Raw genomic sequence first — 24,711 nt, forward strand, 5'->3', positions numbered from 1 at the left:
AGTTCGTAGACAGGTCCTGAGAATTTACTGTGTCTTCAGGCTAGGCGATCTGGATTCCACAGAGGAGTTTGCCTGTCTGGAGCTGGATCCACCTCGGCCCAGCCCTCTCATGCTGACCCCACCCTAGGCCCAGTACCCGGGGCCAGCTCCGGGTGGTCCACCAGCAGGCCCGGGGCCACGCCCTCCGCCACGCCCACTTCCACCTAGAGCCTTCTCCTAGGGAATTCAGCCTACTGAAGGCTTAGGTGTGGCCAGAACAGAGCGTGTCCTAAAGGGGGAAGGGCCCAAGTAGCCTAGATACCAGATACTAGTAGCCTAGATACTAGCAGTGGAAATCTATACGAGGCCGCATAGATTTCCACTGCTGTTCCAGGTACGAGTGACAATTTCTTCTTGGGATTTCAGAAAGGAAACGGAGTAGGAAATATCAGAGCGCATCGCAGGGGTGCTAGGTAAGTCTGGCTTCGTGAAATGCTGGGGTGTTTTGTCTGTTTTTCTGCTAAGGGGAAAGGGAAGAGGGGAGGGTTTGAAAAACACCAAAGCAGAGTTTTGACGTTGGCAAATGGATGATGAGTGAGGCTTGGCAACGAAAATGCTGCTAGCTTTCAGATTGCTTCGGTCGCCGGGCTATCTTGAGCCACTGGCCACCAACTTTTCAGACAGATTGAGGAGCAAAGTAGGTACACACTAAAGAAGGCGGGATTCTGATTGGAATCTCCTCGAAGCTGTATTTTAAATTTGGCTTCAGATTTTCATGAGCTTTGTTTCATCGAAATATTTGGCTAGGACTGTTTTATATTAAAATATTTAAATTATTGTGGCAACAGGACACCTACATTTCTCTTTCCACTTATCTGTAAATTTCGCTAGATTTGCTTCAGGAAAAAGAAAATAGGACAACTTGTTTTATTGCTTTTCCTTAGCTCGTTTTCCAATTTCCTCACCCCGTTTTCCAATCCAACAGCGAAGAGTTTTCTCATCCTTCTGTGCATTCCAGATCTTGGTTCTCAAATTACCCCAGGAGATCTCTTTTTCGCTCTTGTGTCTCAATAGTAGATCCATAATAATCCGGTTAATGTAAACTCGAGCCCGCTGCTCCTTTGCAAACTTGTAGCGGTTTTCTTTGGAGCAAATAACTTTACAAGAATCCCCAGCCTCTTCCGCGCCTGGACTCTGACCACATTTCTGGCCGCCCCTGTTCTACAAGAATTACGGTTTCAGCCAAGTGCCGGGGTGGCGCGCGCCTTTAAGCCGAGCACCGGGGAGGCAGAAGCAGGAGGATGTCTGTGCGTTCAAAGGCAGCTGGGTTTACAGAGCAAGTTCCAGGACGGCCAGGGCTACGCAGAGAAACCCTATCTCAAAAAAACAAAGAGGGAAGAAAGTGGTAAAAAAAAGAGAAAAGAAAAGAAAAAGAATTACGTACGGCTTCTGTGGTAAATATGGCTTCCTCCTGTAGTAAATATGGCTGCCTCCTGTACGGAAATCTGTACCCTGGATTACTTTATTTCCTGACATCCTGAATCAAATCCCTTTTTACAGTGAGTGCACATTGCTTGCTAAAGCGGGACTTTGGGGGGATCTACTCTCACCTCTCTTCCAGGGGTCTAGGCACTTCTTCTTTGGGGGTCGCGGGGAGCTTTCCTGGACGGTCCTTACAAAGATGGCTCCCCTCCGCTAGGCTGTCTCTCCTACTCAATAGATCTCTGGGTACTTGTCTCTATCAGAAACTGTTTTGTTAATTTACTCTTTACTGTTGGTGTTCTCCACATTATGAAAGCGTGTCTCTATGTTAACTGTGGACTCTGGGTCCTTTTTTTTTTTTTTTTTTTCCTTTTTTATACTGAGCTCCTAGAACAATGTCAGATTATTGAAGTAGTTGCATTAGGGAAATGAAGCATTGGTTTTTATCGCATGCCGTTAGATTTTTGTCTTTATCTGTATTTGCCGGTAAGCATTTTGTATGATTTTTGACTAATTAGAAGCTATTGGGCCATGCTTGGTGGCACATTTCTGTAATCCCAGAACTTGAAAAGTAGGGGCAGGAGATCATGAGTTCAAGCCAGTCTCTACTACATAGTGACAACTTAAAAAAAAAAAATCACCATCTTAACTTTACTTGCCATTCTCACAAGGTTGCATATTGGGTAGGGGATAGCAAAATGCTCAAATATCTGATAAACAACCTAATGAAGAAAAGTAGATGCTAGATTTAGATGGTGATATATCATAAAATATGTATCTCTTTGGCTTTGATCTGTTAGGAAATATTCTATCTAAATAGCATTTGTAAGCAACTCTTGAAAAATATTCGTTAAGTGTCTTAAAGTTCTGAATAAATGCTTAGTAAATTAATTTTTTTTGAAGGTTTCTGAATCAGACCTCACCAGAACTATAGTTAATGCATATTCATAAACTCATTTCCGTAGAGAAATGGACTAAGCTTGGACACATGACAAAGAAGACAGACTTTCGCTCTCGATCGTGTGAATGTCCATCCAGCCAGTAGGTAAGACTAAATTATTTTACAGACAATACCAAGGACTTGAGAAGAACATGCAGTGGACAAGAGGGGTGCCTTATTCTAGGGAGAGCTTATTATGGTTGATTGATTAAAATTAGCAGAATTAAAACAACCAGGTGTTCATAGCCTGTGACCCCAGCACTCAAGGAGATTGGGAGTTCATGATCATCCTTGGCTACATAGCAAGCTTGAGGCTCACCTGGAAAAAACAAAGCCCCGACTTTTTAAAAAAACAAAACTGTGTGGGGAAGGTACCTGTCAGCTGTCTGGCTTTGTCTTTGCCCCTCTTGGCCAGCCTAACAGAAGTGCCCAGCCAGCCTGCTCCTCTCAGCACATGTGTGACAATGGGTCCTGATGCCTGCCTTGTATCCCTGCACTAGGTGGGTTGTGGTGGAGACAGAATCCAATTCTTGTTTGTGGGAATCCTGGGAGTGTCCTGGCTGTCAGATATGGATATTAAATGGAATAACTGCTCCAGGACTCCTATAAGCTATAAAAGGACATTTTCAGTTTCTATTTTTGAAGTTTCTCTCCTTTTATTTTTTTTATTTAGTGTATTTAGTGTGTGCGTGCTTGTGTTTAGGTGTACTCAAGTGCAAATGGAAGTCAGAGTCCGTTCTCTCAACCACGTGTCACTGGGAGTAAGTGTGTCACTGGCACACGTGGCTTTTCCTACAGACCCTTCTTACTGGCCAGCTTTATTATTGAGGTCGATTTTTTTGTTTGTCTCTTAGACTCCTGAAGCTTGGACTCCTGTAGCAAAAATATTTTAGGCCCAGCTCCTAAAATTAGAAATTTAGAAATACCACTAGACCTCACCAGCACATGCTTGGGAATGTATTTAACCTTGTCCCCCTGCATGCATTACTTCATGTTTTCAAACACATTCCTGGGTGTTGCTGACCTTGCCATGTGATTATTACACTGATTCCTGGTGGGTTTGACCATGCAAACATTGATAAGTATTTTTGGACTAAAGTGCCTATGGTTAAACTCTTTAAGCAAGGGAGAACTAGGAGAAAGAGAATAAGAGATAAGCTTGGAGTTATTTTAGATGAACTCATTGAGAGAAACAGCTTTTGTATACCAGCCTACGATTTTTCCTCAGTCATGTGATCAGTTTAAATGAAATAAAGAATAGGTGTGCATATGGGAGGTACTCTTGCTCTAGTAGTTGAAGTGTACTTTTTTGTTTTGATATATTCTTTTTGCCAAAAGTGAATGGCCATGTCTGCATTGAGATTTTTTTTATTAACATGGTCATTTTAAAGTAGTTTTAAGCTGTTAATAATCATCCCGCAGCTTTCACATTTGCCCTTATTCAAAGAGCATTTAATTTCGGCTCCTACAGCAAGACATCAGAACAATGAAAACCTCTTTATCAGACATGCAGTTTGAACATTAAGCAAAAGGCAGATAGAAATACAACAATAACATTTATGTTGCAACTTTAAATGGTCTTGCTTTTTAGATTTGGTTTTATTGTTCTTGGTTTTTTAGGGGGAGCTTGTTTGGTTTATTTTTTTTTAATAATGGGAAAATAAAAAGCCAAATTATTATCCTGTGACTTTATTATGCCTTAAAGTCACAAGACATGGGATTCCATAGATTTCTTGTTTATTTGTTTATTTATTTATTTATTATTTATTTGGACCTTTGAGAATCTTCTAGAAAATAGGCCAGCAAACTGCAGTCCAGGAACGAAATCTTGCCTCTCCCTATTTTATTGTAACAACATCCTCATTCCTTTTACTCTCTGAAATGGCTCCTCACCTCCACAAGGCTGAATAGTTTAGACAGACACATGGGGCCTACCCAGCCCATATCTGGCTCTGTAATAAATAATAATAGTGATAATAAGAGTAAGAATAGCTACTGTCCGTATCCCACTTAAAGGAGCAGGATCCAGTATAGAATGACTGAAAAGATACAAGACAGCACTAACCCACATGTATACCCAGCATTTACTGTGTGCCATGGACTGTGCCATGCACCTTACAAGCATCATTCCATTTCCTGTTTTGCAGCTCTTGTATGTGACAGAAAGCAGGACTGTCACACACCGTGGCCTCCAAGTTTTTCCATCAACTGCAACTGACCAAATAGTAGGTTTGCCTAAGTATTTTTTTTTTTCATAGACCACCACCACACCTTTATTCTTTTTTTCTGCAAGGAACTTAACAGGGCATTTATCTCAGCGCTCTGTTTCCTGTGAGATGCCGTTAACCAGACACATCTCCACGTCCCCTGTGAGTGAGACAGGCATCGTTCAAGCCTTCAGACCCGCCAGGAGGGCAGTCGGCCACTTGTGGTTCTTGGCAGAAATTTTTTGTCTGCACGTGCGTGGTTGCTTCTCCTCTTTCTTCAGACCACGAGACCAAGATTCCTTAGGACCTAGAGGACCCTCGGCATTTTCCTAAGTATTCTGTTTAAAATTGCAAACTTAAACTTTCTGCAAGTGCCTTTATTGGTATTTCCTACCGTTCTTTGCAACTGAATAGTGTTTGGCGTGCATTGCTTATTTTATTTTTATTTATTTTTGAAGTAGGGTTTCATGTAGCCTATCCTGGGTTCTAACTATGTAGTTGAGGATGACCTTGAACTTCTGACACCCTGCCTCTTCCAAGTGTAGGGTTCCAAGCCTATACTACTACCACAGTCCTTTTATGCTGTGCTGCGGATTGTACGCGGGGCTTTGTGCACTCTAGATGAGCATTCTACTAACTGAGCCACATCCCCAGTCCGCATTGGTTATTTTATATGCTTATAAAGATTCTGCTCCAGGGCTGGAGGAATGGCTCTGAGGTTAAGAGCACTGGCTGCTGCTCTTCCAGAGGTCCTGAGTTCAATTCCCAGCAACCACATGGTGGCTCACAACCATCTGTAATGAGATCTGGCGCCCTCTTCTGGCCTGCAGACATACATGCAGGGAGAACACTGTATACATAATAAATAAATACATGTTGAAAAAAAAAAAAAGCCGAGCAGTGGTGGCACACACCTTTGATCCCAGTACTCGGGAGGCAGAGCCAGGCAGAGCTCTGTGAGTTCGAGGCCAGCCTGGTCTACAGAGCGAGATCCAGGAAAGGCGCAAAGCTACACAGAGAAACCCTGTCTCGAAAACAAAAAAAAAAGATTCTGCTCCATAAAGGCATGGATTTTTGAATGTTTATTTACTGATGTGTCATGAACAATACAGACTAGAGCAGGGGTGACCCTCTACTGAGTGCTCAGTACTGGCAGTGAGGTCATGTGACATGCTGGAGAGTTCCAGTCATGGAGGTGTGTTCAGGGTCACAATTGGTTTTCTTTTAGTTTTGTTAGTGTAAGTTAGTCACTGTTTTTGCAAAGTGAATTTTAACCCTTTTTTTTTCTTTCTTTATTCTTTCTCTTACAATATATCCTGACTCCAGTGTCCTGTCCCTCCACTTCTCACAGTCGCCCTGCCCACTCATGCCTCTGCTGTACCCCTGACCACCTGCTCCCCCCTTTCCCTTCAGAAAGGAGCTGGCCTCCCATGGATATCAACAAACAAAACAACAAGCAAAACAAGATTCGAACCCTCATATTAAAGCTTGACAAGGGGGCTGGAGAGATGACTCAGAGGTTAAGAGCACTGGCTGCTCTTCCAGAGATCCCAGCAACCGCATGGTGGCTCACAACCATCTATAATAACATCTGGTGCCGTCTTCTGGCATGCAGGCACACATGCAGGCAGAACACTGTATATATGTAATACAGGCTGGATGAGGCAACCCAGTAGGACAAAAAGTATCCCAAGAGCAGACAAACGAGTTAAAGACACCTTCACTCCCAGTGTCTGAGTCCCACAATAACCCCAAGCTAAACAGCCATATATGCAGAGGACCTGCAGACCCATACAGGCTCCATGATCCAGTTGAGTCTCTGTGAACCCCATGAGTCCTGATTATCTGATTCTGTGGGCCATGTTCTCCTGGTGTTCTTGACCCCTTTTGTCTCCTACAATCCTTCCTCCCCCTGTCCTGCAGGATTCCCAGAGCTCACCACTAATGTTTGGCTGTGGGTCTCTACATCTGCTCCCATCAGCTGCCAGGGGAAACCTCTGATATTTGAGCTGGGTATCATTAAAAATCATTTCATTGATTTTTTTTTTTTTTTTTTTTTTTTTTTTTTTGCCAGTCCTATTTCTACCGCCAGACTATCCAACTTCCAATTCCTGGCCATCCAGGAAGTGTCTTGAGCATGGGCCCCAGGTTAGACCAGTCACTGAGTGGCCACTCCCACAAGTTCTGAGTCACCATTTCCCCAGCATATCTTGCAGGCAAGACAAGTTATAAGGTCAGAGTTTGGGTGGTTGGGTTGGTGTCCTGTCCCACCACTGGAAGCCTTCCCTGGTTATAGAAGATGTCTGGTTCAGGCTCCATATCCCCAGTTACTAGGGGTCCTCACTAGGGTCACCCTCATAGATTTCAAGGAGTTTCCTCTGCACCAGGTTTCCACATTGCCCCCCAAACTCCCCCCCCCAATTCCAGACATCTCTCCCAGTACTCTCTTTCTCTAACCCTCCTTCCCTCATCTGATCCCTCCTATTCCCATCCCCACCTGCAAAATCTATTCTCTTTCCCCTTCCCAGGGAGATCCAGTCATCCATCCCTCACTTGAGCCTTCCTTGTTACTTATCCTGTCTCGGTCTGTGGGTTGTAACATGATTATTGTTTGCTTTACAGCTATTATTTATAAGTGCATACATACCATGTCTGCCTTTCTGGATCTGTGTTGCCTCTCACTCAGGATGATGTTTTTCTAGTTCCATCCATTTGACTGAAAAGTTCATGATGGTTTTTTTTGTTGTTGATTTTTTTGTTTGTTTTGTTTTGTTGTGGTGTGTGTGTGTGTGTGTGTGTGTGTGTGTGTGTGCGCGTGTGTGTGTGTGCGCGCGCGCTGGTATAGAAATTCTTTGCCTCTTCCTCCTAAGTGTTGGGATTAAAGGCAATGTCATTTTTTTAAACAGCTGAGTAGTACTCTGTTGTGTAAATGTACCACATTTTCTTTACCCATTCTTAGGTGGAGGGGCATCTAGTCTGTTTCTAGTTTCTGACTGTTATCAATTAAGCTGCTATGAACATAGTTGAGCAAGTATCCTTGCGGTAGGATGCTTTTGGGTATATGCCCCAGAGTGATATAGCTGGGTCTTGAGGTAGATTGATTTGCAATTTTCTAAAAAACCACCATATTGCTTTCCAAAGTGGCTGTACAAGTTTGCACTCCCACCAGCAGTGGAGGAGCTGTCCCCTTGCTCCACATCTTCTCCAATATAGGCTGTCACTTGTGTTACTGATCTTAGCCATTCTGACGGGTGTAAAATGGTATCTCAGAGTCATTTTGATTTGCATTTCCCAGATGGGTTAAGATTGTTGAAGATTTCTTTGTTTTAATGTGTTTCTCAGCCATTTGAGATTCCCCTATTTCTTTTTTTTTGGGGGGGGAGGGGGGGTTGAGACAGGGTTTCTCTGTGTAGCTTTGTGCCTTTCCTGGAACTCACTTTGGAGACCAGGCTAGCCTCGAACTCACAGAGATCCACCTGCCTCTGCCTCCCGAGTGCTGGGATTAAAGGCGTGCACCACCATCACCTGCCCCACCCCCATTTTTTAAAGATTTATTAATTTATTACAGATATAGTATTCTGCCTGCATGTGTCCCTGCAGGCCAGAAGAGGGCACCAGATCTCACTACAAGTGGTTGTGAGCCACCATGTAGTTGCTGGGAATTGAACTCAGGACCTCTGGAAGAGCACTGGGTGCTTTTAACCACTGAGCCATCTCTCCAGCCTGAGATTCCCCTATTTCAAATTCTTTGTTTATATCTGCACCCCATTTTAAAATTTTGATTGGTTTATTAATGTCTAGTTTCTTGAGTTCTTTGTAGATTTTAGATATTAGCCCTCTATAGGATGAGGTGAAAATCTTCCCGTTCTGTAGGTTACCATTTTGTCCCATTGATGTTGTGCTTTGCCTTACAGAAGCTTTTCAGTTTCGTGAGGTCCCATTTATTATGTCGATCTTCTTGCCTGCCACTATCGGTGATCTATTTAGAAGTGGTCTCCTGTGCCAGTGCATTCAAGGCGATTCCCCGCTTTCTCTTCTATCAGGTTCAGTGTATCTGGTTTTATGTTGAGGTCTTTGTTCCGCTTGGACTTGAATTTTGGGCATAGTGGTAAATATTGATCTATTTGCATTTTTCTACATGCAAACATCAAGTTAGACGAGCATCATTTGTTGAAGATACTTTCTTTTTCCAATTGTATATTTCTGGCTTTTTTTAATCAAAAATCAAGTGTTCATAGGTGCATGGATTTACCTCTCTGGGTCTTTGATTCTATTCCATTGATTCACCTGTCTATTTTTATGCCAATACCATATAACCTTTATTACTATAGCTCTGTAGTACAGATGGAAATCAGGGATGGTGATACCTCCAGAAGTTTGTTTGTTTGTTTGTTTGTTTTTTTAATTGTTCATTATTATTTTAGCTATCTTTGGTTTCCTGTTTTTCCATATGAAATTGTGTGTTGTCCTTTCAATTTCTGTGAAGAATTCTATTGGGATTTGAATGGAGATTGCATTGATTCTGTAGATTACCTTTAATAGGACAGCCATTTTTACTATGTTAATCCTACCAGTCCATGAGCATAAGAGACTCTTCCATCTTCTGATATCATCTTCAATTTCTTTCTTCAAAGACTTGAAGTGTTTGTCATACAAGTGTTTCACTTGCTTGCTTAGGGTTACCTCAAGATATTCTATATTGTTTGTGGCTATTATGAAGGGTTTTGTTTCCCTGATTTCTTTCAGTCTGCTTGCCATTTGTATGTAGGGGGGCTACTAATTTTTTTCTTTTAATTTTAGTTAATTTTTTTTTTTTTGATTTTTCGAGACAGGGTTTCTCTGTGTAGCTTTGCGCCTTTCCTGGATCTCGCTCTGTAGACCAGGCTGGCCTCGAACTCACAAAGATCCACCTGCCTCTGCCTCCCGAGTGCTGGGATTAAAGGCGTGCGCCACCACCGCCCGGCCTTTTAGTTAATCTTGTATCCCACCACTTTGCTGAAGGTATTTATCAGCTGTAGGTAGAATATTTGGGGTCACTTATGTGTGTGTGTGTGTGTGTGTGTGTGTGTGTGTGTGTGTGTGTGAGTGGAGAGAGAGAGAGAGAGAGAGAGAGAGAGAGAGAGAGAAAGCAAGCATGTGCTTGAATGTGTGGCTCACTCATGGAGGTCAGAGGACCATCTATGGGAGTTGGTCCTTTCCTACTGTGGCTCCCAGGATTAAACTATGGTGAGTGGCCAGCAACTTCATATATATATATATATATATATATATATATATATATATATATATATATATATATATATATACCAGCCTACCCCCCATTCCCACCTCCTCCAGGACAAGTCCTCCCCCAAGGACTGTGATCAACCTGGTAGACTCAGTCCCAGCAGGTCCAGTCCCTTCCTCCCAGACTGAGCCAAGGGCCAGCAACTTCTTGCTGAGCCATCCCACTGACTATATACACCATTTACTGAAGTCATTTTCTTACAGTAGCTCTAGTATTGGAATATATTTTAACTTTAGGTTCTTATCTAAGGCAGGTGTTTGCTGGGGGTGATTAACATTCATCATTCAAGAAGGGAGCAGTCCAGACAACATGAAAGAGCAAATGAAGAAAATGGCAGAGACGAGTGGCCAGAAAAGCCAGGGCGAAGGAGCCCTCGGTAGAGCGAACGCGGAACGAGAGGAGGCAAGGCAAGACCAGAAGCCAAGAGGGGAACCTCTCCACGTCACATACACCATCCACGATGAAGATGTGTTCCGTGAGACAAACCCCGAGACTGAGGAAGACGACTTCCCCGACGGTTACATAGAGTGCATCATTAGAGGTGAGTTTTCTGAACCTATTTTGGAAGAGGATTTACTTTTTAAAGCCTTCGAAAACCTGGAGGAAGCCGAACAAGACCTTTCTCGCCATATCCTTGAAGCGAGTTCGCTTCTTGAAAGTTCTTTGGAATACGTGACGAAGGGGGAAAAACAAGAAGAAAGCGAGGCCAAGCAAGAGCAGCCTCAACAGACGGTTGGAGCCAACTCAGCACTGGGATGTACCACGTACATGACTAACCCGGAGCTCCCTGTTGAAAAAATATCGGAAGCTGATTTATCAGATCATAAGCAGCTTGCGGGATTTACTGGGGAGGAGCCGAAGGGTGGTGAATACTGTGGTCCCTTATTGATTGAGTGCCCTCAGACTGGTTGCAAGAAAAAGCTGAAGAATAAGACTGCCCTGAGGAAGCACATGCTTATTCACGGTCCCCGACAGCACGCGTGTGCCGAGTGCGGGAAAGCTTTTACAGAGGGCTCGAAACTAAAGCGACACCTTCTGGTTCATAGTGGAGAGAGGCCATTTCAGTGCACTTTCGAAGGGTGCGGGAAGCGCTTCTCGCTGGACTTCAACTTGCGCACCCATATCCGCATCCACACTGGTGAGAAGCCCTTCGTGTGCCCCTTTGACGGCTGCCAGAGGAGCTTTATTCAGTCAAACAACCTGAAACTTCACACCCTCACCCATGCAAAGGCAGGGAAGAGTGCCGAGACCAAGACAGACGCTCCTTAGGCTGGGTCGTCTTAACGGATGAGTCAATGGGGGGTATATGTGCGCTTTGGATTATTGTTTGTAGGGAGTGATGGCTAAGATAAATTTGCGACTTAGAAAGCATACTTGGGTTTCTATGCTTCATTATACCATTTTAAGAACATTTTTATATTCCATGGTGTAGTTCCAACAGAAAAGTCAATGATGAAGTCCCTTCAAAAAGCATAATCTTTAATATGTGCTGCATTATTGAATGTGATGAGGGTTTTTTGCATACTTCATAGGAAATCACTGATTTTTTTTTAATTATGCAGTTTCTAATTGCCTATCATTTTCCTTTAAAAATGTACTTCATGATAGATGTGATAATCCCAAAGAATGGAAAACTTGGCAGTATTGAACAAATGAATGAATACTTACATGTTTTTAAATTAAATATTTTTTTGATTTTCATTTCCTTCATTGTATCAAACTATTAATGAATGGTAGTTAAATGTGAGTGATTATATAATGAAACTTGATCCATCTGAAAATTTTAGATGTTGCAAAATAAAAGGACATAGAACTCTAGAAATGTGCTAAATTTCTGGAAAATAAGCCAAAGTTGCATTAAAAAGATAACAGCAGGTCGTGATGGTAAACCTGGCAGTTAGGAGGCAGAGGCAGGCAGATCTCTAAGTTCGAGGCCAGCCTGGTCAACCTCGAGCTTGAGAGGCCCGCCAAAACTATAGAGGCACCATGTCTCAGGAGAGGAAGAAAGAGGGAGCATTTAATTGTTTTTTAAAATATCGCAAAAGGGTGGGGGTGTGGTGGTACACACCTTTGATCCCAGCACTCAAGAGGGTGTAGGCAGGTAGAATCCACTGAGTTTGAGGTCCCCCTGGTTCACATAGCAAGTATCAGCTCTGCCAAGGCTGCACACAATGAGACATTGTTTCCAACCATTCAGCATTGATTCACCCGTCTGTTAAGATAGAAATTGTCTATTTTGAGATGTTTTGTTAGAATGCTCTGTTAAATGTCTGAGGGTGGCCACCACAGTCACAAAAATGGAGTGGCTCAAGGTACCAGAAAAGTGTTATCTGCTAGTTATGGATGCTACAGATCAGAAATCAAAGGGTCATGCCAGGATTTTGTTTCCCTGCTGTGCCGAGTCTGCTTACATTTCCTTCCTGTTGTTTTCTGTTCAGATCCCTTTTATCCAGACACCAGTCATATTGGGTAACATTCGGCCTGAAGACCTGTCATCTTAATTATCTATAAAAAGACATTCAGATAAGATCATGTTCTGGTTCTACGATACTGGGAGCTAAAAGTTTTAACTATGAATTCTGAGGAGGATACAAACCCGTAAATGTGTGGTGCTCTTGACCCATTTTTATTTCTAGAGTACTTTAGAAATGTTTGCAGTCATGTTTGAAGGTATTTCCTCAAGGTTGGTTAAGTGAATTCTATTTAATTGTAGTAGTAAATTCATAATGTAGATGTCCACTCAGTAAAGACAGTGACCTAACAGGCTGGGAGGTGATGTCACACGCCTTTAATCCCAGCACTCGGGAGGCAGAGCCAGGCGGATCTCTGTGAGTTCGAGGCCAGCTGAGCTACCAAATGAGTTCCAGGAAAGGCACAAAGCTACACAGAGAAACCCTGTCTCAAAAAACAAAAACAAAAACAAACAAAAAAAAAGTGACCTAAATCATGCTAGATTAACTCAATAGAAAAATATGCAAATGTTTTAAAAGAAAGATACAAAGAGAAATGGGTAAAGAACCATATCTAGAAGGGACCCGTAAATAAGAGGAAATTTTGTTGTTTTTAATAGATGGGATAGACTGGTGTGCATGCTAGGGAAGGAATTCACAGTGGTTAAATATGGATAAAGAGGAAAAGGTAGTTGGAATAAAAATCTAACTCTATTATAAAATTTAACTTATTTGTATAACTGCAAAGTGAACTATCAAAGACCAGAAAATAAGCAGCCATCAAATTTAGAATGCACCCCACCCACCAGTCAATGTAGATAATTTGGTAGTTAAAAATGCCACTTTGTTTTGAAGATTTACCATACCCCTGGGAGTTACAGCACATCTTTTTAGAAAAGAAGAATGAAGATCAATCTTGATTTTTATAAATGCCAAAATTTAAAAGAAATATATCTTTAAAATTCAGGGTTTACACCGGGTGGTGGTGGCGCACACCTTTAATCCCAGCACTTGGGAGGCAGAGGCAGGCGGATAATTCAGGGTTTACAGTTTGACTTTGGTGTGAAGTCATTGCTAATAGGAGCTACTATTCATGTTATATTTGGTAGGGCAACTCTGCTATCACTTTTATAGGAATGTGGATCCCGAAACTCCAGGTTAATACCAGTAAACTAGGGCACAAAAGCCATTCATAAATTTCAGTTTTCTTCTAAATCAAACACCTGCTTAGAGAAGGTAAGACGAGTTTAATCAAGGTGATGGATCACGTGTCTTATCTGGTGTTTGCTTTGGCCAGCCTTGTGTCTGACTCAATCCTTTATGGATTCTAGTTTCAGAGTGAAGATTAAAGACCAAACAAAAGATGCAGAGATTAGGGTGCAAGCTCTTAAGTCCCGAGACTCGGCACTCTGGAAGGATCAAGATTGGCTCTCCTTGTAGAGGCTGGTCTACTCTATTCCTTTCATCAGAAAAAAACCTGCAAAGTTATAAGAGGCTTCGAAAGTCCTGATATAGGAAGAGGATGTTGGCTGGCTAGCCTGGCATTTCTTTTTCCCACCCCCCACCCCTGCCCAAAGATGTAGTTAGAATGGCAAAGGGGTAGGAACATGTAGACATGGAAAAGAGGTTAGATGTTGAGGGGTGGCATTTGGAACACTTTCTAATGTTTTATTTTGTTTTTTAAAGTGTGGTGTTCTGCCTTCATGTATGTCTGTGTAACATGTGAGTACAATGTTTTCAGAGGCTAGAATGGAACATTGGATCCCCTTGAACTGGAGTCACAAAAGATTATGTGGGTCCTGGTTATTGAACCCAGGTCCTCTAGCACATGCCTTTAATCCCAGCACTCAGGAGGCAGAGCCAGGCGGATCTCTGTGAGTTCAAGGCCAGCCTGGTCTACAGAGTGAGTTCCAGGACAGGCAACAAAACTACACAGAGAAACCTTGTCTTGAAAACAAACAAACAAACAAACAAAACCCCCCCAAAACAGCCAATGCTCTGAGTCACTGAGTAATCTCTCCAGCCCTTTCCTTAATGTTTTAGAAATGAAGACACACATATTTCTCACATTTATGTTTTATATAGATAGGAACAATCATCCAAGCAGAACTAAAGGGGGTGAGTCCAGAATTCTGGCATTTAATCAGGTCCAATTCTGGGTGATTGACATGCATCCATGCACAGACATTAGATTGCTAAACTTCGTGAACAACTGAGTTTTATTTGCCAACTCCGTTCCTTCTCTGCCTCCCTGCTTCGGGTGATGAAGAGTATACTATTTCTGTGTATTGAATTGGCTTTGTTTTAACATCATATGTATTTTGCTGGTGATATTTGGCTTTATTCTTTTAATATACCGGCCTCTAAGGCTTTCACATTACAAAGGGCTGGTTTCTCTTGTAAGTACAGGTAATATTCTAGCATGTGTTACTTCCACATCTTGTCTTTCATAAATAACCTTAGTAAACAAAGGGATCTAGATATCACAAGACTGGAATGGCAGAGTTACATATTAGTCCTGCTCAGTTTATTTTGTTTTTTGTTTTTTGTTTTGAGCACCCTCCAAGCTGTTTTCCACAATGGTTCTGCCTTATTCCCAACAGTTTCAAAGTGTTCCTTTTTTTTTTTAAAGATGGACGGCTTTACATAGCACCTGAAGCACTGTTCTCCGCTTCATGGAGACGCTTTTTTTTTTCCTTTTATTTTATTTTACAATACCATTCAGTTCTACCTATCAACCACGGGTTTCCCTGTTCTCCCCCCTCCCACGCCCTCCTCTTTTCCCCAGCCCACCCCCCATTCCCACCTCCTCCAGGGCAAAGCCTCCCCCAAGGACTGAGATTGACCTGGTAGACTCAGTCCAGGCAGGTCCAGTCCCCTCCTCCCAGTCTAAGCCAAGCGTCCCTGCATAATCCCCAGGTTTCAAACAGCTATCTCATGCAATGAGCACAGGACCCGGTCCCATTGCCTGGATGCCTCCCAAACAGATCAAGCCAATCAGCTGTCTCACCTCTTCAGAGGGTCTGATCATGGAGACGCTTTTGAGACGGGGTCCACCCGTAACCCTGGCTGGCCTGAAGCTGGCTGTGTCTCACCACGCCCCATCACGTCAGGTTCCTGTGTTACTCTCTCCTGCCGGGTGTGTGCATGTGCAGACATCCGTGTGCTCTTGTGTTGTCGTTACCCCATGCACTGGCTCTGACTGAATAAACTGCATGATTACATCCTGCATTGGACACAGAGCAGTGCAAGTTACATTAAAAACCCATTATATCTGCAACTCCAAGCAAGAGACTGTAATTAAAAGGCAATTGGATGAAATTAGCTTTAAGAGTACCAGAGTTTAAGCAAGCTCTGGTAAATGAACGTTAATGGTTAACATGTGGGTTTTATTAGCTTTTTTTTTTTTTTTTTTTTTGCTCCTTTTCTGTGTGACCCTAGAGTTGAATTTCTTAGATGTCAGTGGACCAGGCATGAGGAACACCTGTACCAAGCTGTGCCTTACCATATGGCTAAAGTCATATCCATAAAACAAGCTAACATAACTTTGGTGACTTTAGTAAATCAAAGGTATTAGGAAGGCTTCAATGATGCCCTGGGCATTAATAAACGATTCTTAGCACTCCTAAGATCATAGTTGTGTGCCATAAAAAGCCTAGTACATGCTCCCTACAACTCAAAATGATGGTCAGAAAATATACATACAAATCAAAGAAGTAATAAAACTGGGGAGAATTTTTATAATCGTCACCATTAAATGTCAAAAATGCTGCACACAATATATGTAATTACATCCTATTTTCTAAGAAAATTGGTATATGTACAAACTGCTGAGGACTAAACATGGTAAATTTTTTGTGTATGGAAATGCTTTGCCAAGTCTATGTGGTTTCTAGAACTTTCCACCCATGCTACAGTAAGGATGGCAGCCAGTTCCTTGCCATTCCTATTAAGACCTAAGATCTTATGCCACAACCATGTCTGTAACCTCAGCTATTCTGGAAGGTGAGGCAGAAGGATCATGAGTTCAGGGCTAAGGTAGGCAACTTGTCTCAATTGTCTACAAAAGAGTTAGAGATACAGTTCAGCGAAGTGGCTCAGTCCTTGTCTGCCTTGCACAGGCTCTGGGCTCATTCACTCAGGGGGTTGGGAGGAGCAATGGTGGCACACACCTTTAATCCCAGCACTTGGGAGGCAGAGGCAGGTGGATCTCTGTGAGTTCGATGCCAGCCTGGTCTACAAAGAGTGCCAGGACAGGCTCCAAAGCTACAGAGAAACCCTGTCTTGAAAAACCAAAAAAAAAAAAAAAAAAAAAAAAAAAAGAAGAAGAAGAAGAAAGAAAGAAAAAGTGAGGTCTTGATCTAAGGATGGCACAACAGTAGAATGATTGCCTAACATCTGCAAGGTTCTGGGGACTATCCCTAGCATGTCATACACATAAATTATGTCAATAAATAGGTAAATAAATAACTTTGCAAATAAGAGTTGAGCCTCTAGATATGTCAACTAGCTTAATTTAATGATCCCACATTATGTTCCTAAATGGTTACATCACTTTGTATCACAATCTTATACAAACAAACATGATCAGTTTATGATTATTACTACTATTTGTGCTGTTGTAAAATCTGTGCCACCCCACCTACCCTTAGCTCACAAGAGCCTGAGAAGCTGCTCTCACTTGAAGCACTAAGAACAACATCCTGGGGCTAGAGAGATAGCTCTGTGGTTAAGAGCACTGGCTGCTCTTTCAGAGGTCCTGTGTTCAATTCCCAGCAACCACAAGGTGGCTCACAGACATCAATAGTGGGGTCTGATGCCCTCTTCTGACATAGAGGTGTACATGCAGATAAAGCACTTAAATACATAAACGTAAATAAATAAATCTTTTAAAGCTGGATGGTGGTGGCGTATGCCTTTGATCCCAGCACTCGGGAGGCAGAAGCAGGTGGATCTCTGTGAGTTTGAGGCCAGCCTGGGCTACAGAGTGAGTTCCAGGAAAGGCCCAAAGCTACACAGAGAAACCCTGTCTCGGAAAAACAAACAAAAAGGACAACATCCTGGACAAAATAAAATCTACACTATGCACAGAGACCTTGTCTGGATAAGACCTGTAGGGGGAGAGGACAGAGAGGCTAGCAACGGGCTAATGAGGGTGCCATTTGGGGAAGTTCACCCACCATCAGCCCACAAGTTAGCCCGGCCTGAGGTGGGAAACAAATTGTCTGAATGGTCCATTGTGATATGTCTAACTCAGTGAATGACAAAATAAATTGGCTGTTTGAGATGCTCAAGTCTGAGGGTTGGTTTATATATAACAGCAGACAGCATCGATTATAAACCGCATTTAGAGTTATTATTTGAAGATAGGTCTCTGCCTTACATTTATATGGTTTCTATATGCACAGACACAGCCTAGATATATACATATTATATGTGCATAGATGATGTCTAGAGTCAGGTGGAAACCTTCCAGTGTTTTTTAATTCCCCTGTCAATAGGTCCACTGTCTGAATTCAACCATTCCACATGTCAGTGCTTTGTAAGCAGTTGTGACACTGTTTATAGGAAAATGACAAAAAAAAAAAAAAAGCAAATGAAGATCCAATTTTTGTTGGGGGGTTGTGTTTTATGGTTTGTTTTGTTTTGTTCTGAGGCAGAATCATCTCATGCATCCCAGCCTGGCTTAAACTCAATAGCAATACATAACTGCAAAAGACTTTGAACAGGCCGGCAGTGGTGGTGCATGTGTTTAATCCCAGCACTCTGGTGTCAGAGGCAGGCAGATCTCTGTGAGTTCGAGGCCAGCCTGGTCTACAGAGAGAGTTCTAGGACAGGCTCCAAAGCTACACATAGAAACCCTGTCTTAGGAAAGATTAGACATTATCTTAAGATGGAGAAGAAAGAAATATACAGCAAAGATTTCCTAAGTACAGAGTTTCTGTTTTGTGTGATGGAAAAGCCCCACAAACGGACAGTAGTATCAGGACATAATATCATGAATGTAATAAGTCAATACAATTAATGTAATTAGTTAATATCATAAATATAGTTATTGAATGAATACTGTAAGTGTAATCAATGTATACCACAAATGTAATTAATATGAGTGTAATTAATGAATATCATAAGTGTAATTAATATCTTGAATGTAATTCATGCCACTGAATTGTGAACTTAAAGTGGTTACAACTGCAAATACTATGTTCATTTACAAAAAATAAGAGGGAATGTAATCACCATACATTATATGTGTGTATGAAATTGAAGACCGAGATGTTCTAAAATAGAAAGTGGTGATGGTGTCATGGGCCTATGAGGATGCTGCACTAAAGTCTATCGAATTGTGCAAACAGGCAAATTGTATACTATATGATTTGTCAATGAAGATTTTATAAAATGTAAAAAAAAGTAACCCTTTCTCGGAAAACAAAAAACAAACAAACAAACAAACAAACCTTGAACTTCTAATCTTCCTGCCGCCACCTCCTGAGTGCCTGAGTACTCCGCCATCCATTTTTTTTTTTTTTTTTTTTTTTGGTTTTTCGAGACAGGGTTTCTCTGTGTAGCTTTGCGCCTTTCCTGGAACTCACTTGGTAGCCCAGGCTGGCCTTGAACTCACAGAGATCCGCCTGGCTCTGCCTCCCGAGTGCTGGGATTAAAGGCTTGCGCCACCACTGCCCGGCCCACCATCCATTTTTATGTGCGCCCCACTGGGGATAGAACCCAGGGACTCATGCACATTAGACAAGCACTCCCAGCTGCACGACATAGTTTTTTCTTTAGATATACCTGAGGTTTGCTGAATCTTGGGTGCATTCCCATGGATATAGGGGACTGACTGTAATTTCAAAATTATGTCCTTGATGTAGCTTCAGAGGCATACCCCGTAAACTGGAGAGTTCCCTCTTCATAGACCGACAAGACTATTATTTGGGAAGTGGTCTCAGGAAACTGCAGCTGTCTTTACCAAAACTGAGGCTTGTCCCTCAAGGCGAGTGCAGGGATAATCCCCACTTGGAAGGTGCAGTTTCTCTTCAGAGAGCTTGTTCGGTTCTCTCCATCTGAGAACTCCCAGCGTTCCCGCTGCCCCCACCACTGCCGTGAAAAGCCATGCTCCCCTTTAACATTGCGACCCAAGCCACAGTGCACAGCTCTTAGATACTTCTTAGCAGAAAAACTGAGATGAGACCTGGACATTTAAAGAGCCTGTTAAAGAGAAGAAAGGAAGGAACACGGTATAACTCATTTTTCTCAGCTCATGGGCTTAAGATGGAGGCACTTGTTTCGGGATTTGGATTTAACTAAAAGCCACTGTTGAATCACATTTGTCTGAGGCCTGCTTTTTGTTTTCTTCCCTCCGTTTGCTCAACATGTTTCCCTCCTTTTCTGAAAGTTTAAATCCACAAATCATACGACTTCACATTTCTCTTCCGTGATGACAATACAAGCAATTTGGCAGCCTCGAAATGGAGATATATGCACACAGACTTATTTGGGGAAAAGGGATCTTGTAGAGCTAGGGCTGGCCTGGAACTTGTCATATAGACAGCATTGACCTTGAACTTCTGATCTTCCTGCCTCCTCCACAGTACGGAGATTACAGCCATGCACCACTGTGCCTGGATTAGTGCTAGGAATCCAGGTCAGAGCTTCACACATTAGGCAAGATTCTACCTATGAGCTATATTGCTAGTCCTCATATATATTCTTTTATTTTCTCATATATATTCTTTATGGACTTTTTCTTCTGGAACTCCTTTAGGGGATTAAAAGTATTAGAAAACCTTTAAAACTCCAACATAGGAGTGGAGAACAAACACAAGAGAGAACTTTGTAGAGGCTGGCAAGGCCCTTTATAAACCATCTTAAAGGGGGACTTTATCTTCTAGTCAATAAAGTAAGCGTAAGGAGGATTAAGCAAGTAAGCAACATGATCAAATTCACTTTGGAGAAAAGTCATCTGGGAAGCAGACTGAAGATGGATTAGCAGGAAGGAAAACACACAGCTGTTGCAATAACCCAGAGGAAAGACGACAAGTCTTACCGGACCTTATATTTCCAGCGCAGATAGAGAACACAATAAATGATTAATGGGTGTTTAAATAAGTGCTTGGCTAGACATAACCGAAAAGATTTCCAAGCAGCAATAAAAATAGAAAAACGACAGATGCCCTAAACTCAAAGTCAGTGACACACAGCAATCAAAAGACAAAGAATCCAACTTGAAACAGCCATAAGGCTTGAGTAGACACTTCTCCTGTGAAGGCCCACAAATAGCCAGTAGACACAAGAAAAGATGTCCACTGGTGTCATTTGAGAAATGCCCATCAAAACCACAGTTGGAGCCACTTTGCATTCATTAGCAACTGTTTGTCCAAATGTGAAGGAAATCAGACCCTCCACCACTGCTGGTGACTGCCAGTACACTGATTTTCGACTTCATAAAAGAGATGTGTGGCATCCTGATGGGTCTTCATTTGCCATGGATATTTTCCTGACAAATGGCAGCACTCTCAAATTGATAGTCATATTTAGACAGGGGGGGGGAAACATGCAAAGGGTACTGATTATTTTTAAGAATGTTAGCACTCACTGGACGGTGGTGGGACACGCCTTTAATCCTAGCAGTCAAGAGGCAGAGGCAGGCGGATCTCTGTGAGTTCAAGGTCTGCCTGGGCTATAGAAAGGTACAAAGCTACACAGAGAAACCCTGTCTCGAAAAACAAAAAACAAACAAACAAACAAAAAATGTTAGCACCCATTTAGAGATCTGATAATTATTTCTCTGTCCTACAATTCACAGTGAGCTTCAAGTCAGGCTTTCTTTCTTCCTGGTGTATAGGTGTCTTCTGGATTAGGAATATACATTGTCTCTTTGAGGGAACCTATAGACTATAATTGTTTAGGTCACTGCGTTCATTCTTTACAAGACGAAATATAGAGAGTATTATTAAGGGGCACATCTAAAATACCAAGATAGCCAAGGAAAGTTGTAAGAATTAATTAATTTTTTGTTTGTTTGTTTGTTTTTGTTTTTTGAAACAGGGTTTCTCCATGTATTTTTGGTGCCTTTCCTGGAACTCACTCTAGTCAATAAAGTAAGCATAAGGAGGATTAAGCAAGTAAGCGACATGATCAAATTCACTTTGGAGAAAAATCATCTGGGAAGCAAACTGAAGATGGATTAGCAGGAAGGAAAACACACAGCTGTTGCAATAACCCAGAGGAAAGATGACAATTTTTTTTAAGTTTTTTTTAAAGGACTTATTTATTTATTATGTATATATCATGTATCCCTGCAGGCCAGAAGAGGGCACTAGACCTCATTACAGGTGGTTGTGAGCTATCATGTGGTTGCTGGAAATTGAACTCAGGACCTCTGGAAGAACAATTAGTGCTCTTAACCTCTGAGCCATCTCTCAAGCCCCAAGAATTAATTTTTAATTGACACTTTGAGATTTCTCATATACAAGGGCTTTGTTTTGAAACATATATTCCAATGTACCTTGGAATAGCCAAACAGAGGTGATTAAACTTATGCCCTCCCTTACAGCTGCCTTTTTCTTTGTAGCTAGAACTCGTAAGATTTATTTTCAACAATTTTGAGAGTACACGACATACGCCTGCTTTTATTAACCACTGTCGCCAGCTTATGCATTCAACCTTTTGAGCTGCCTGCTCCTAACATCTCTCCAGTACAGTCTCTCCATCCCCCTCTATCCTTTGTCATCACCATTCTACTCTCTGCCCAGTTAACACTTGAATCTCTTTAGGTCCCAGGTTTTCCTGCAACTGGCTTGTTTCACATGGCATAATGTCTTATAGGCTCATCCTTTGGACCACAGATGGCAATTCCCTCCTTTGTAAGTGTCACAGGATTCCTTCGGGTGTGTAGATATCACGTTTTCTTTACCCATTTATCCCTGGATAGATAATTGTGTGGCTCTGAAGTGAATAAGGTAACACCATCTCCTTCTGACTCTATTTTGTATTTGCTTACACAGTTATTAACTCTTTGCTCCCCTCCCCCAACAGTCATGTCTGCCTTGGCAAAACATTTGAGATTTTCATGACCCGGACCATAGTCCATATATGTTAACCAGTATAATTGAAGTAAACGAAAATAACTAGAAAAGATATACGTCAAAAATAATTAGCGTGTTTTGTCTAAAACATTACTGTTCTCTGGCAGGAATAAACCATTCAAGGTCACTCTGACTCTCATATAACATTGATATAAATTATGTTATGGTCTCTGCAGTTTTTTCTTTTAAAATCTCTACCACTGCAGAGGTACTCTTGGTCTGGCCATAGACAAAAAGCACTTTTTACCCATGTTTGTACTTTGCCATATTTCTTTTTTTAATTATATTTTGCATTTATTCTCTGACAAATTCATACATTTATGCAGTGTATCTTGATTATATGCACTTCACAATTCACCCCTGAACCCCAAACATGTCTCCCTCCCAACCTCATGTCTTCTTTAAAGTTATTACTACCCTAATCTGAGTATAGACCTACAACACTAGCTTTGTGAAACTGAGGTAGGAGCAGATTGAGTTGGGACCAACCTGGGCTACATAGAGAGACCCTGTCTCATAAAAACCAGTGATCCAATGGCAGAGGCAGTCTAGTGAATGCATTCTCAAAAACTATTAGTTTCAGGGCTTAGAGAGATAGCTCAGTGGTTAAGAGCACTGACTACTCTTCCACAGACTACCTGGGTTCAGTGTCCAGAGCCCACATGGGACTCACAACCATCTGTAACTCCAGTTCTAGAGGGTCTAACACCCCCTCTGGCCCCCATGGGGACCACACACCAATGGTACACAGATATACCCACAAACAAAACACTCTTACTAGCCGGGCAGTGGTGGTACATTCCTTTAATCTCAGCCCTCAGGAAGCAGAGGCAGGCAGATCTCTTGTGAGTTCGAGGCCAGCCTGGGCTACAGAGTGAGTTCTAGGAAAGGTACAAAGCTACACAGAGAAACTCTGTCTCGAAAAACAAAAATAAATAAATGAATAAAACATTCTTAGTTCTAAAACAGAAACAAATAAAATCTCAAAAAGGCTGAAAAACCTATCAGTTTCATCAAATGAGCGTTAAATGCAAAATTGCATGTTATGCTACATAATGTGTAATTATGGACATAAGTGAGTAGGAGGTAAAAGTGAGGAAAAGATTGGAGAAAGGTCATCGGTCATCTTGGAAGACAGAAATTCTGGAAGTCTGAAAAACGTAGCTGTTACAACAAAGCTAAGGAGGATGTAGAAGCATTAAGAGATGCTCAGGTCAGCCATCTGGCCTTGGGGATGTGCAGGGAAATTGCTAGTGGCATCTTGAGATTTTCAGCTGGGTGCCTGTGGTGGTTTGAATGGCAATGGCCCTGTAAGCTCAGAGGATGTGGCACTGTTAGTAGGTGTGGCCTTGTTGGAGGAAGTGTGTCATAGGGGGTGGGCTTTCAAATTGCAGCCGATCAAGCCACCCAGTGGCCCACTCTTCTTTCCTTCTGCCTGCGGATCCAGATGTAGAACTCTCTACTTCTTCTACAGCACCATGTCTGCCTGCATGCTGCCATGCTTCCTACCATGATGATAATGGACTAAACCTCTGAAATGTAAGCCAGCCCCAGTTAAATGTTTTCCTTTATAAGAGTTTCTGTGGCAGGGTGGTGGTGGTGCACACCTTTGATCCTAACATTCGGGAGGCAGAGGCAGGTGGAGCTCTGTGAATTCGAGGCCAGCCTGATCCACAAAGTGAGTTCCAGGACAGGCTCCAAAGCTACACTGCTGTGGATATCTCTCTATATAAATAAAACCCTGATGGCCAGTGACCAGGCAGGAAGTATAGGGGGGGACAAAGAGAGAGGAGAATTGGGGAAACAGGAAGAAGGAGGAGAGACACTACAGCCACCAGCAGGACAAGCAGCATGTGAAGACACCAGTAAGCCACCAGCCACGTGGCAAGGTATAGATTTATGGAAATGGATTAATTTAAGCTGTAAGAACAGTTAGCAAGAAGCCTGCCACGGCCATACAGTTTGTAAGCAATATAAGTCTCTGTGTTTACTTGGTCAGGTCTGAGCGGCTGTGAGACTGGCGGGTGACAAAGATTTGTCCTGACTGCGGGCCCAGGCAGGAAAACTCTAGCAACACTACACAGAGAAACCTTGTCTCGAAAAGCCAATCAATCAATCAATCAATCAATCAATAAATAAATAAATAAATAAATAAAAATTCTGTGATCATAGTGTCTCTTCACAGCAATAGAAATCCTAAGACAATACCATAACAGATTGTGATACAATTGAGACAGAAATCAGAACTGCAGAAGAGCCATGAAAAGGAGAGAGAACC

At 42.2% G+C, this 24,711-nt stretch overlaps 1 protein-coding gene across 3 annotated transcripts; it reads left to right on the forward strand.

The window, feature by feature from the left end:
* Positions 1-256: 256 nt before the first annotated feature.
* Positions 257-16,632, forward strand: Zfp42 (ZFP42 zinc finger protein). 3 transcript variants are annotated; one of them, XM_076553815.1, is made up of 3 exons: positions 1,233-1,433; positions 2,427-2,506; positions 10,145-16,632. In XM_076553815.1, the coding sequence occupies exon 3, from the start codon at positions 10,205-10,207 to the stop codon at positions 11,162-11,164; it is 960 nt and encodes a 319-aa protein (XP_076409930.1). In that variant the 5' UTR covers positions 1,233-1,433; positions 2,427-2,506; positions 10,145-10,204; the 3' UTR covers positions 11,165-16,632. The 3 variants fall into 3 exon arrangements, 2 of the variants coding, with proteins under 2 accessions (XP_076409930.1, XP_015854297.1); XM_015998811.3 differs by having other exon boundaries at positions 1,233-1,538; positions 10,145-11,711; XR_013045469.1 differs by lacking the exons at positions 1,233-1,433; positions 10,145-16,632 and adding an exon at positions 257-452 and having other exon boundaries at positions 2,427-2,507.
* Positions 16,633-24,711: the final 8,079 nt, after the last annotated feature.

This window comes from Peromyscus maniculatus, chromosome 17 (genome assembly GCF_049852395.1).
Source record: "Peromyscus maniculatus bairdii isolate BWxNUB_F1_BW_parent chromosome 17, HU_Pman_BW_mat_3.1, whole genome shotgun sequence".
Taxonomy (NCBI): domain Eukaryota; kingdom Metazoa; phylum Chordata; class Mammalia; order Rodentia; family Cricetidae; genus Peromyscus; species Peromyscus maniculatus.

Excerpts from the sequence above, each read along its gene's own strand:
- Zfp42 (XM_076553815.1), top strand. The coding sequence starts at position 10,205 with ATGAAAGAGCAAATGAAGAAAATGGCAGAGACGAGTGGCCAGAAAAGC.